This window comes from Rhododendron vialii, chromosome 2a, assembly GCF_030253575.1.
Source record: "Rhododendron vialii isolate Sample 1 chromosome 2a, ASM3025357v1".
NCBI lineage: Eukaryota > Viridiplantae > Streptophyta > Magnoliopsida > Ericales > Ericaceae > Rhododendron > Rhododendron vialii.
The window spans coordinates 42,995,360-43,009,286 of record NC_080558.1 but is presented as its reverse complement, the minus strand read 5'-3'; the positions used below and the strand labels follow the sequence as shown (position 1 = coordinate 43,009,286).

Sequence of the window (13,927 nt, the reverse complement as noted above, 5' to 3'; positions counted from 1 at the left end):
CTCACAAAGCTACACCCCAACTTAAATACTCATGCTAATCTGTATATAGTAATTGGTATGCTAAATCATCTACGTAGAAATCCAAAGGGGTTGACTTGGCGGTTCAAGTTTGGGATTTAGGGGGTTGTTTCCTTCTAAAGTCAATCTCGTGTTTGAAACCTTCTACTGGGTGTTATAAACTCTTGAGGCACCACTTCATACGTTGCTTTTGCCCTGACTGTAACCGCGCTCATGCTAGTTGATGGTGTAAATATGTTGATGCCTAGAAAATTCGGCTCATTATTAGAAATAATTTAACAAAATGTAGAATAAATTAACTTGAACATTTCATTAAAAGACATGATTTAGTGCGGAAATATTAAGTTTTACAATATCAGAACCCAAATTTGCAATTGAGTACAATTTTCGAATTACTTGGAAAATCATAAAGCTAATTTTAAACAGGGGCTTATCCACTTGATTTTACTTTAATTATTTAGGGTGTGAACCTGGCTGGTCCTGAACCAATATATCGAATTGGACTTCAACGAAAAGGATGCCAATGAATGCTTTCAAGAAAAGATAATTTACTTTTTGTGATTAAGACAAACGTGAATGATTGAATCATATCACTACAACTTGTTACTCTAATTGTATGAAGCATCATTGATGCATACTCCGTTTCTCATGCGGACCACCGCACCACATTTGAGCTTAAAGTGCGGACTACCGTTCTGGCCGTTGGATTGTGTTTTGAATGGTCAAGATTTACGGACAATCTGTTCGCGCGAATAGATATCTGTTCGTATTTTAAGCTAAAAAAATATGGTGCGGTGGTCCGCAGAAGAAACGCTCCGCATTGATGCAAATGCATCAAAAGGCCAAACAATATTCGTCCGTTCACATTATCAAGAAGCATGTCTCAATCAAAACTTGACAGATTTGCTTTATATGGGAAAGAAGAATTCAGATTTGCAATTTGTTACCTTTTGGCCACAAAAATGAGAAGGAAATCACACCCAATGGCATATCTTCCAAAATGATTTTCTTTTTCTTTTCTTTTTTTATCTTTTGACAAACTCAAAGCTGTACCACCAACCGAAAAGTTCAATAAGTGATGATGGTGAGACCCATACTAGCTAAGTGATAGAGCCAGAATTTGCAGGGACCAATATATCAGGTTACCAGATTAGGCCAATTCAAAAGCCCAAACGTGATGGGCTGCATACTCATGATCAATCTATTACAGTAAAGGCCTAGAGCAAATGATACTAATCTACGCAAATAATTTAAAGTGAGGGGCTGCATTTTCTTGATTTTGGAGTTTACAATGCATGAAGCACTATGTATAATTCACATAGAGTAGGAGTGTAAATTTGGCCCAAAGCCTGCTCGAAGGCCGTTGAAATTTAGCCCAGCCCTAGGCCCTCCCGATCCGTATGGTTAGTACTTGGGCTATAGGTTTTGAAGCCTGGCCCTACCCAAAGCTCGGCCCGTTGAGCTACCAACTAACCTGATCCTAAGTCCGAAGATTTTACCCCTTCGAAGCCGGATCCATACCCGTCATGAGTAATATGTCTATAGATAATGAATTTGTATGTTCAAAGTCCAAACTAGATATGCTTGTTTAATCTAAAATGCAAACTCTATTGTTCTGTGCTGAATATCTAAAGTAAAGTCCAAATTATGAATTTTGAAAGCAGAAAGCCCAACATACTTAGCGTCCTGTAGTAGTGCTTGGCTATGATTTTATTTGCGAAATATGATTTATTCACTTTTTTGTCAAGTACAAAATTTTGTAGCACACATTCATGGTTTGTTTATAGTAGGAAAGAAGTACTACTTTTAGTCAATTTTCACCCAAAAAAAAAGAGTATTTTTAGTCAATACGAGTACTTTTTTTGCCTACATCAATTTTCAATAATATTTTAGGCACTTTGTTTTGAAGTCATGCAATAAAAACACTTCATGCAATTCATGAAGTTTTTAAAAAAAAAATGTAGTCTCTCCATTTTTATAGTAACTAAACTAACTACTTATATTCAAATATTAGCAAATATAATTTACTCCTCCAAAAGTAGTTCTAAAAAAAAGGGCCCTATATGGCAATTTCCTCATTTCTTCCTTTGGCAAAAGTTCTACGAAATCATTAGTAAATTTTACATGAAATTCTTTTCCTGATTTGGAAACTCAAAACTTGTTTTGCGAATAGTGAAAGCTAAGAGCTTGCTTAAAGACAGCCCAACTGGGAGATTTTTTAATCTCTTTCTATAGAATTGATTTAAGCGTGCCCAAAGGTAGACTCCAAAAGTTGCGAAATGGCACAGGCTAGCATTCATCTTACTAGCGTATAAAGAAGAAGGCAATGAACCATGAGTGTCGCGCCCAAGCCCAAGCCCAAATATGTTAGGGTCATGGGCCGTACATGGGCCTAGATTTTGTTGACAAGATAGGCTTGGCCTGAGGACGAATTTTTGTGGGAGCCCGATGGGCTGGACTGGGCTGACCCAAGCCCGAAGATTTTTGGCCCGGGTTCAAATGTACACCCCTAACAAAGAGATACTAATGGGCCATGCTTTGGAAACCCAAGGCACTGGGCTAAGGCCTTTAAAGAAATTGCTTGGGGCCCAAATTTTTGTGGCCTTATAAGAGGTCTAACGAAAATAGTGTAGTTTGTTGAATACTTTCCAGCTAAAATGGAGAAAAGTTATGGGGGTGTTTTGGCAACCCCATTTTCCCATTTATGCATTCCCATTTTGGGCGTTTGGCAAGCCCATTTTGACAACCAAATCTCAGATTCTCCTTAAAGAAGCAAAAATGGAGAATCAAGGTAGGAGGTCCTTTTCACGGTTTTCCATTTTTCGTGCAATTACCAAAATACCCATACTATTATTATCTATTTACCACTTTTGCTCTACCTTTTAACACTTCTTATCTACTTCCTCACCTGTGAGAGCAGACGCAGTACAGAGAGAGAGAGAGCGCAACAATAAAAATAATAAATTTTTTTTTTACATCTTTTAACACAATAATAAAGGCCAAATGCAAACATAAAAAATAAAAAAATATTTGTACACCTTTTAACACAATAATAAAGGCCAAGGGCAACTTGGTAAAAAATCAATCCATAATTCATTTTCTTCATTCATCTACCAAACACTACTATAGTTTCAAAATACATTCCTTACATCTCCCAAACACTCCTACCATACTCAAAATACATTCTGGCCATAATCCAAAAGGCTGAAAATGAAAAGTCAAAAAGTAGCTCCCAAATACCCCCAATGTTTAATTGGTATAGGTTACACTGAGCAAGAGAAACATACTTAAAGATTTAAGCCATCCAATATCATTGCCAGCATAATCAGATTCCAAAAGACCGATTTCATTCAAAATATTCAATAAGTTCATGCGCTGCTGCTGCTGCTCCTCCTCCCAAGCAAATAAATTTCTTTCTATATTGTGTACACTATTACTTAGCAAAAAAAAAGTACACTATTTAGAACCTGCAGTTTGGTTGTGTACGTGCACAAAAATATTCAGAACATCATTCTTGGCGTAACTTCCTTTTGCACTGATGATTGGTCTATCCAAATGTCCATTGCCATTTGCACAACAGTTCATCAATTTTTTGTTGCAGTTCTGCACCTTTCAATTGACAAAGTCACCCCATAAAAAGCTCCTTTGAATCTTGGCATTAACCTCGTGAACTGCATGGATGTAAGAGTGAATTTGATCAGTGTAATCCTACCTGCAATTGATAACAATCTTCTTTGCCATAAAGACATATATCCATTTTCACCGTCTCTATCACTGGATCCCCTGTAATTTTGTTCCAAAGATTAGCTCCCAAAGATAACCCAAGATATTTAATAGACCATTTCCTGCACATATTTTAGAGTTTTCTGCATGGTTCTACAGTAATCTTTATACTAAGCATGCTTCCTGGGTGAATGACCAAATAAAAATTTTAAAAATCATCCCACTGTCATCTAGGTGTCAAGTGTGTGACACAGGTTCTTAATAACCTTTGAAGAAATTGTGCTAGCCGGATAGGATGAGAGACCAAGCGTCCCACTGGAGAAAAGAAAGGCAGTGGAGTTCCAAAGCTCAAGTGAAAACTGAAAATATCGAGGGTGTTTTCTACTAACATGTAATGAGCATCCCCCCAATCTCATATGCATAATTTAAGTGAGCATGTGTTCCTATGTACAGTTGTCTTTTCTTTCAGGAATTTGTCAAGAATTGACATAACTAAATTACAAATGCGGGCGGGCCTGCCAATTAAAATTGAGCTCCTAAAGATACTAAAGGCCAAATTGGAAGGATGAAAACCATACGGGACTGTCATGGTCATGAGAACCAACTAAACTTCATTTATCATAAGGTATTCGTGGCAAGTGGATTAGCCAAATGAATGGAGTAACCGAAAAGGATCAAAATTCAGCAATGTCCATACCAGAGGTCAATTGCATGAACAACTTTGAAAGTTCACATGAGAAGATGACAAAAACAACATACAGACTACTAGTTCCTACTTGTGTTGGGTAAAAACCAAGGAAAACCTTGAGTCAAAAGATGCACCAAGTGGAAAACACAGTTCGAAAAGAAGCATCTAGCGTGCTAAGTCCTAACATATAAAATGGCAAGTAGTAAAACCAGTTTCGAATACATTCAATAATCAATATGTTGTATGTGGGTACCATATAAATTGGCAAGTTGTAAAACCAGTTTCGAATACATTCAATAATATGTTGTATGTGGGGAAAAAATGGTGTAGTGATGTAAACGTGCATGTAGCAACATAGGAGAAAATAGTTAATAGAACGACATGATTCATCTCACTAGGTTATTTCTAATGCATGCATTCCTAATTCGTATATTCTGCAATTAATCGTAAGCTTCATATATTCAATACACAACCATATCTACACAATTTGAAGCTAGACAACAAATCTCTGGTTTGATGATTGATTTTCAAAATAGATGAAACATGAAGTATGAACTCAAAAGATACCGGTTTGATGATTGATTTTCAGTCGTTAACACATTCATTAGCCTAAACAACAAAGTAATATCCTGTACGTCAATCCTTCCGTCATGATAAATTTATGAGCGATTAACATTGTCGAATGCTTAATATCATCTTCCCATCATATTTGTTGGGTTATGCATTGCACACAACAAACCAGATTCTAAAAAGGTTGTTCACCACAGCACCTTCATTTTCCACACAGCAAACAATGCAACAATCTAATGTCAAGCAAGATGATCAAGACAATATTTCCTCATTACTACCCTGGAAGACACTTCCATTGCATTAATAGCCATCAGTCAACATCATTAGGAGTTGAAATCAGTCCCATGAGCATCTTGAATTACATCATCAGTCCAGACAGCCCAAATCACAAATAAGTTCCAAATAAATCGCCTTTTCCAAATTCTTGATTTCACCTGCCAATTCTTCCAGCACCTGGTATATCGCGTGAAAGCAAGGGTGGGAATGATCTTCAGCATTAAAAGAATGCACAGCATTGTTAACTTCGATCCAACTCCAACCAGGTAGCTTCCTAAGCCCACTCTCTCGCATCAACCTCTTCACACTAGCTTGTTCATCCCATCTCTTAAGGTGCCCATACATGTTAGACAGGAGAACATAAGTACAGTGCTCCTCAGGCTCTAATTCTAGTACACGACTTGCTACTTGAGTAGCCATCTCTATATCACCACAACTCCTACAAGCACCCAACAGAGTTTTCCATACCATTGCATCTGGTTCAAATGGCATTGCTTCAAGCAAGGCTTTTGCCTCCTCTAGACGGCCAGCCCGCCCAAGGAGATCGATCCCACAAGCATAATGCTCCATTTTGGGACAAATTCCATAATCAGATTCCATACATTTTAGAATACTGCAACCTTCTTCTACCAAACCAATGTGGCTACATGCAGTCAAAACTGCCACAAAAGTTATGTGATCCAGTTTTACGTTGCTATCTCTCATTAGGAAGAACAAGTCTAGTGCAGCTTTACCTTGCCCATGCTGCGCGTACCCAAACATGATCGAGTTCCAAGTGATTGAGGTGTCTTTAGGGGTAGCTTCGAAGGCCTTTCGAGCATCCTCAACAATCCCACACTTGGAATACATAAAAATCAAGGAGCTTGCTACAAAATCATTCAACTGAAAGCCTAATTGAAGTGCCAAGCCATGAACTTGTTGACCCAATTGGAGGGTTGCCAAATCTGAGCAAGATCTAAGAACAGCCGAAAACACATAGTGATCCGGGTCTAGGGGACACAATTGCAATTTCCGAAATAATTTTACTGCATGTTCACTCAACCCATACTGTGAGAGTCCGGTCAAAATTGAATTCCAAGAAACATTGTCCTTCAAATCCATGGATTCAAATATCTCTATTGCATCATCCACATACATTTTAGTTGATTTGAGGTACATACCCATCAACGAATTAGAGATTGGTGTTAGTAGTTCCAACCCACTCTTAATTACCAAAGCATGCAAGGATTTTCCTTGATTTAGATGTGCATCTTCAAAACAAGCGCTTATTATGCTGGTGTATGTGTAGATGTCTGGTTTGAATCCAAGCTCTTGCATCTCAAGCAAGAGTTTGAAGGCAAGGGCTACTTGGCTATGTGCTAGGTAAGCTGCTAGCATGGAATTCCAAGTAACTAAATCTCGGGTACTGCTAGCACTTGCAAACACTTGATTTGCATCTTCAATGGATCCACACTCTGAATAGGAAGTAATTACGGCATTGCACACAGTGTTGGCAGCTTGCAACCCAAGCTTTATGATTTTAGCATGGATTAGCATAGTTAATTCATAAAAGTCAGGGTCATCAAGCAATGTCAAAAGCGGAGCGAAGGTCCCATCATCAAGCCTCACACCTTCCCGTTCCATAGACTGTACTAAGAAAAACGAAGTCTCGCGATCACCCGCTTTAGCATACCCTGCAATTAGGGCATTCCATGAGACAGAGTTACGTTCCAGCATAAATTGAAACACCACATAAGCATCCTCAACCCTGTCACACTTGGCATACATGTCCAAAAGAGCACTAGCTGCAAAAACATTTCCCCTATATCCAGTCTTAACAATGAGTGAATGTGCTTGCAACCCAAGATCAATGCATCCTTTACTAGCAACCCCTTTAAGTATGCTTCCAAAAGTATGACCATCAACCATAAACCCACACCTTCTCATGCTTTTCAGAAGCTCCCAAGCACTCTCTAAATCCCCATAATTTACGTATCCACCGATCATAGTGTTCCACGTAACAGTGTCTCGCTCGGGCATTTCGTCGAACAACTTCAGTGCGGCACCCAACTCTTTGCATTTTGCGTACTTACCTAAAATGTTGTTTGCCGTATAAGTATCAGTAATGGTGCCTAGTTTGATTGCCCAGGAATGGGTACTTGATACTTTGTACAATGAGGCCACTGAGCTTTCAATGAGTGAATGCAATGGCCTCATTCATAACCCATTTGTACTCCTTAAGAATAACCTGAATTTCTTGTAAATCAACACCCACTGTGACTTTCAAAGATTGAATCTTTTTCAAGATTAGACCACCATACCCATTGCGAAGTGAGGAATTTAGAAAGGCGTGAAAGTTTGAATTCTAGGGTACTGCTCCAAGTGGAAAATGCGTCGGACTCAGTAACACACTCGGGTTTATCTGCGCGTCGGATTCGGTGATATGGATGCGGTTTTGCATGCCAAGTTGCCAATTTCAATTTGGTTAAATAACAGTGACTTGACTTCTCTGAGATTGAATTTGTACCGTCCAAAAAACTAACCGCATTAAGAAAGGTTATTTTCGCACATTGTTTAAAGTGCCTGTTAGTAATTTAGTAATTTAGAGAATGTGAAAATCACTGTTCTAAATTTGGATTGGGAGTAAAAGAAAGGTCACTGTCTTAAGTTTGGATTGAGAAGGGCTGTAATGCACCCCGTACTACATCGTATAGTACGGAGGTGCACTGCAACCCCGGATCCCCTGAGTTTATATTTGGTTCCACATGTTTGATAGTCTTTTACTAAGCTCCCTCCAGATTTTGATTTTGGAACAAATGGAAGTGCAAGTTGGATATGGAACATGACAGCTCTGTCAGGGAGTATATTACTGCGTCCACCACATCACATTACTATTTGGAAGGAACTCCATTGCACTTATGCTAGTACATAAACTAAGATCTCATCATGTATGTGCGGTATTAAGAATATGTTTGACCCAATCAATGGAAAAGAGTTTTGAAAACTCAAACCAAGGCACTATCTACCAAGTCTGCGATTCCAACCACTGAACCAACATCTTGGTTTTGATAGTATTTAGCATTTGGGAAAATGTTGTGGGACGATATAGGATGGTACCTTCTTTTTTTTTTGATATAATGACATCAAAGCACAAATTTAATCTCTGCATGGGAGTCAGCTTTAGAATTTTTTGAGAGACAGAAAAAATAGTTTTACAAAACTAAGTGCTAAACCATGACCGTTGGCTGTGTCAACGTTGCGAAAAGAAGAAAATAAAACAAGGAACCAAAAATTATCAACCAGCTGAAGAAAATAGAACAAGGAAAAACAAATTATCAACTTAACGTAGACAAGAACATCAAGAAAATTTTGAATAAGCAATAAGCAACCAGAAATTGCTCCAATTAAAACATTTTGCGTTTTCTTCACCCGTTAGTGGCAGAACAAGTTTGTCTAATTTCCCCATCATCCCCGGTCTTCACTCCGATACTGGAAAGCTTCAAAAAAGACTCTGCCCAACCATCAAAAAACCTGTTCTGGTCATTTGCCAACGCCACGACTCTGTTTGCGGTCCTCTCATTTTGAACCAAAACCGAGTCCGATTGGAATAAACCCTTGTGGGCTAGGAGTACTTTGAAGTAATTGTTGTCGAATCGGAGGGGTGTTTGGGGATCATTGCTGATTGTAGTGGACGAACTTACCCCTGCTGGGCACTGTTTGGTGAGCTGGTTTGCATAGTCTTTGTCCAGAGATGTGTCAATGAGTGTGAAACTGCCTTTGGGGTCGGCTTTAAATCTGTCCATGAATGCACTGCAATGGGCTGACCCTATGGTGTGGGCTCCTGCAACATTCCCAAACCATGTACATGCATTAGTCTTGTTGAGTTTCTACTATCTGCCTATCAGATAGATAAACAAAAAATAAAGAGTAATGATCGATAAACAAAATTACGTGTGACAAACTTCTAAATTTCACAAAAAAACTCACGGCGAGTAGTATTTTGGGTGGATCCTATTTACGGGTAGATGGTACTCCCTCCGTCCCTTTTTTAAAGCCCAATATTCTATTTTGAGTTGTTCCTTAACAAGTATCCATTTTGTAAAGTTAGTGGGTAAAAGTTAGTACATTTTCCATTTTGCCCTTAAAAGTAGATTCCATTTTGAAAAGTTAATGAGTAGAAGTGTAATGACGATGTCTCGATAAATGGTAAATAAGGAAAGTAAAGGTAAAAGTTGATGTAAAAAATGTAATGATGATATTTTTTTAATAAATTGGAGTTACGAAGTGGGACATTTAAAAGGGACGGAAGGAGTAGTATTAAGGAGAGGGGTAGACCATGAAGCACGATGCCCACTTCAAAATTCAGCGGAGGCAACAGAAGACTCATGCAGCCAACCCTAATTGATTGGGACTTCGGTCCAGTTTGGCTTGGTTTGAAGGCAGGTGTATATAGTCACCATGACACATCTCAGGAACAAAAATGGAGTACGATACACACATAGTTGCACCGACATGGATGGGGGCTCGGACACATTCACATGTACAGCCTATTTTATGTGTAGTAGCATGGGTGTACTTAAAGAGGAAAGGTATGCCTTTAAAGCATCCATTACAGGGAGATGGGAGATGCTGCTGTAGAGTAGTGTAGAGCGGCCTCATCTCGACAATGGACGGCTTGGATCTTAATTGAACAATGGACGGTTCAGATTTGTATATGCTCAGAGTCGATCCAAGCCGTCCGTACCAAGATGAACGACAGATCGATCTCTCTGCACCCGCTTGGTAGGGAGCTACCGAGCAGTATCCCCAGATCCCCGTTTCAGTCCCCAAAATAAACATACTTGAAAACACAATTTTGGTCAATGTGCAAAATTAACAAGGCCTACGATAATTAGTTCCACATGGTGATGCACTGGGAATAGGTTCAAAAGCATTGATATATATCATGGTAATTTAAGGCCTATAAAGAAGCAATATGTTGCCTTAAGTACTGTTTGGCAGGAAGGAGACTGTTTTCATGAATCAAGACATGCTTTAACTACTAGCTTGAAAGGGTGTGTGTACCTGAAAGGGTAACAAGGTCATCTAAGGACAACCCTTTGGAGGTGAAGATCTTACTCATCTCATCCAGTGAGAAACTTGTGTCTATTATGTTTGGCCTCACATTTAAAGCTGCAGAAACCCTCCCATCTCTCCTCCCCGTCGGAATTTGAATCTCCGGTCCGCCCGTCTACACACATTCCGGCTATCATTAGTAAAACTACCAAACAAAAAATACAAATCCATAACACGGAATCGGATATACGACAACAATAATATGCTATGCAAGAATATATGATATGGTATTTTGATCGCGATCTTTTCGTTAGTTCAATACTCGTGAAAGTATCGCCATTACTCATTTGATATGAGGTTTAAACTCACGATTTGTACAGCGTCTCGAGCAGCCAAGGCAAGAATGTCGGCACAAGAAACAGTTTGCGGACAGAAGATTTCGAGCACTCTCTTTGCTGAGTCTATTACTGGGAACCCTCCAAGAGATACGTTTGCCGGATCGCTTCTCTCTGTTCCATTTCCTTGTAAAAGCACCGATGCATCACACCCCTGTTAATTAGTACATGACAAGAATAACTCATTCTAAGCTCTCAGCAGAATAAAGAAAAGGTCAAGATTTTCGCACTCTACTTATAATAACTTATAAATGCACTTCAAACTCACCATTTAGTGCTTTAAATTACAAGCAATGCAACTCGTTAGAACAACTCCAACCCATCTCCATTTGAGCAGTACTAAAACTCTATTTTAGAGAATGCATGTCATCCAACCCATCTCCATATGGGTCACCAAAATGGAGAGTCAATTCTCATTCTCTATATTTAGAGAGTCTCCTCCTAAATGGAGACCCATCTCCATTCTCCCCTTCACTAATATTCTATTTACTTTTTTACTAGAATTTTGTCAATTACATATAACTATTACATTTAGCATCATTTTTCTATAAAATCGGTATTATTGGAAAGATAATAATAATACCTTCAAAATGAGTCTAATATTAAGTATATGCAAATGCATAATGAAATAACATCAAATAAATTCAAACCATTTGAACTCATTATATTATTTTTTTCTCATTTTCACTATCCTATCATTGTATTGAATAATGAGCTGAAATGAGAAAAAATGTGCATCTAATGAAAGGAGGGAAAACATTATCGAACAATAAATGGAGGAAGAATTAGGGAAAGTTTTGGAGGTTAAAAATGGAGAACTGGGTTGAAGTTGTTAATTCTCCAAAATTACTTTTTGAATAGAATATACTTTTTGAGTCTCTAAAATGGAGAAAGAGTGAGAGATGGGTTTGAGATGCTCTTAAACTGACTAAAAGATAACTCTCGTACTGCATTTATACACAAAGAAGATAGTGGGAAAGCTATATGGGATTTTTGGCTCAATATGTGTTCACTTTAAATCCCGCCCGAGCCAGATTGATTGCTGCTCGAGCCGTTTTCTGGCTCTTAGCTCTCTGAAAATCCGTCCTAGGTGCACAACACCTCTTTTTTGGGAATTGATTTTCACAAGAAATTTTTCGGTGCCGGGTGGGTATATCCCACATGGTGCCCGCTCGGCATATTCGGATCGTCCAGTGGTACCCACTTGACACTGAAAAATTCTTCGATTTTCACACTCCCATTTTGATATCCACACCTCTTTTTTTTTGCTTTTTAGTGTTAAAAATGTATGTAATATTTTTTTTTTGTTAATTAAATGCGAAAAATTGTAGTGTGTATGTAAAGAAGAGAGTGTGAAAATTATCTCTACTTTTTTTTACAACTTAGGTATTCGAATCCGCTTACACGCATGCACTCGACTAATTCTATGGCCCAATCTCACCGACCACTGCGGGGAGCTCAATCAAAACTAGAGCAAAGTTACGTGTGGACCAGCCCCAAAGAAGTTGATAACATCTGGGAGGTTTCGAAGTCATTCAAACACCAGGGAGGTTTCGAAGTCGTTCTTCCCTATGGTTGCTTCTTTAAACAATATATGCATGCTTAGCCCCTCTCTCTCTCTCTCTTCAAAACTTGACTAGCTTACCTCAACAAAGCAGTCATGGAAGAGCAAGCGGAGCAGCTTCCCGGGGATGGAAGGGTCCGAGTCAGAAGCTCGCCTGACCGTGTTTTTCACCACTAGTTCGACAGATGGGCACGAAGCTGCGTAGAAGTCCAACGACAGACTAGAAGAACAAGGACAAGAAGAAGAAAGTACACAGATGAAGATAACAAATGTAAGAAGCTTTTGGAGATGAGCCGTTGGATAACAGACCGTTGGATTTTTCTCCATATGGGGTGCAGGGAAAAAGGATTTTGTTCTCTGTGAACGATTTTCTACTACTTTTCGTACTGTCTCACTCAAAATACCAAAGTGAGAGGAAGGGAGAGAGAAAATTTTACCAGTATTAATGGCTGCATTTATTCTAGTTGGGTTGGAAGGTAGCAGGAGTTATGGGGTTAGTAATACACACTGACAGTAGTGCTGATGTTTGGGTGGAGAAGATGAGATTGAAGGGGTGTTTCCTGTGGTGAAAATTTTATAAATTTTTATTTGCGGTTGAAAAATTGTTAGATGTTTCTGATAGTGAATAAGTTGTTAAGAAATGTCAAGTTGTTTTCAATAGAGAAAAAGTTTTTGCTGGATATATAAGTGAAAAAGTTGTTGATCAGTTGGTAAAAAAAAAATTGTTAGTGAAAAACAGTTAGTAAAATGCGTTAAGTTTTAGCATTTTTTTATTAGTGAAAACTAGCTGATAAAATACGTTAAGTTTTTAGTATTTTTTTATTAGTGAAAACAAGATAGTAAAATGCTTTAAGTTTTTTTGTGGTTTTTGTTAATAGAAAACGGGGCCTGAGGTGCTGATAAGAATGTTGGGAAAACAGGTCCTTGTAGTGCACGACCCAAGCTGTTCATATCGGCTATCAATGAACGGCTCAAATCTGTACGAGCATCCGAGATGAAATCTAAATCCTAAATATTATAGAGAACTGTTCGGATAGCGCACTATACCACACTATAGCGACCCCAAGTATTGTTCTTTGTCTAGTATGTAGAGGAACAGTATGATGCATGATTTTCTTGGGCTTCATTTGCTGTCCTCTTTTTTCATGTACTTTTCATTTTTGCCTAACTAATCAGAACATGAAACTCTGCCCTTCCAAGCATACAGTTGTCCTGGTAATGAGAAACGCAGTGGTACTGTTTTCCTATTGAAACTGTGTACAGAGTGCATTCTTTTCTCCTATTTCATTTGAGCATTAATAAACAAAATCCTAAAGTAAACCTACTACTACTATTTCTCACCGAAATTGCATTTTAGTCGTGCCAACAATGCGCTGAAACCTAAATAACTTAGCGCGTTCAACATCAACGTAAAGTTGCAAAATTTCTGCGGAGACTAAGTTGGCCTAGCATCATAACATAAACCGTACCCCAATACTCCATTAATTAATCACCAATATGTATTATTATGATGAGTAATAACAAGAGCACGTAAACCGTACACCAATACTTCATTAATTAATTAATCTCATGGCATTAACTTATTCCTGTTTTTCAATCTCTCAAAACAATCATGCCCCTAAATGGTTTGGCCAACACACTTTTAATTCTTGAGTCACA

The 13,927-nt window shown here is 38.5% G+C and overlaps 2 protein-coding genes across 2 annotated transcripts; both read right to left on the bottom strand.

The window, feature by feature from the left end:
* Positions 1 to 4,981: 4,981 nt before the first annotated feature.
* Positions 4,982 to 7,743, bottom strand: LOC131317893 (putative pentatricopeptide repeat-containing protein At3g25970). The gene has a single exon (XM_058347576.1). It carries the CDS (start codon positions 7,469 to 7,471, stop codon positions 5,366 to 5,368), a length of 2,106 nt encoding a protein of 701 aa, XP_058203559.1. The 5' UTR covers positions 7,472 to 7,743; the 3' UTR covers positions 4,982 to 5,365.
* Positions 7,744 to 8,407: 664 nt separating this feature from the next.
* Positions 8,408 to 12,684, bottom strand: LOC131317892 (peroxidase 18). Its single transcript, XM_058347575.1, has 4 exons — positions 12,350 to 12,684; positions 10,679 to 10,858; positions 10,319 to 10,484; positions 8,408 to 9,095 (listed from the first exon to the last, which is right to left on the bottom strand). The coding sequence occupies exons 1-4, from the start codon at positions 12,593 to 12,595 to the stop codon at positions 8,680 to 8,682; spliced, it is 1,008 nt and encodes a 335-aa protein (XP_058203558.1). The 5' UTR covers positions 12,596 to 12,684; the 3' UTR covers positions 8,408 to 8,679.
* Between the last annotated feature and the right edge of the window lie 1,243 nt (positions 12,685 to 13,927).

Coding starts and splice junctions, on each gene's coding strand:
- LOC131317893 (XM_058347576.1), bottom strand. CDS start 7,471: ATGAGGCCATTGCATTCACTCATTGAAAGCTCAGTGGCCTCATTGTAC.
- LOC131317892 (XM_058347575.1), bottom strand. CDS start 12,595: ATGGAGAAAAATCCAACGGTCTGTTATCCAACGGCTCATCTCCAAAAG. Junction 10,485..10,678: donor CTCGAGACGCTGTACAAATC/GTGAGTTTAAAC, acceptor GAATGTGTGTAG/ACGGGCGGACCGGAGATTCA. Junction 9,096..10,318: donor TGACCTTGTTACCCTTTCAG/GTACACACACCC, acceptor GGAATGTTGCAG/GAGCCCACACCATAGGGTCA.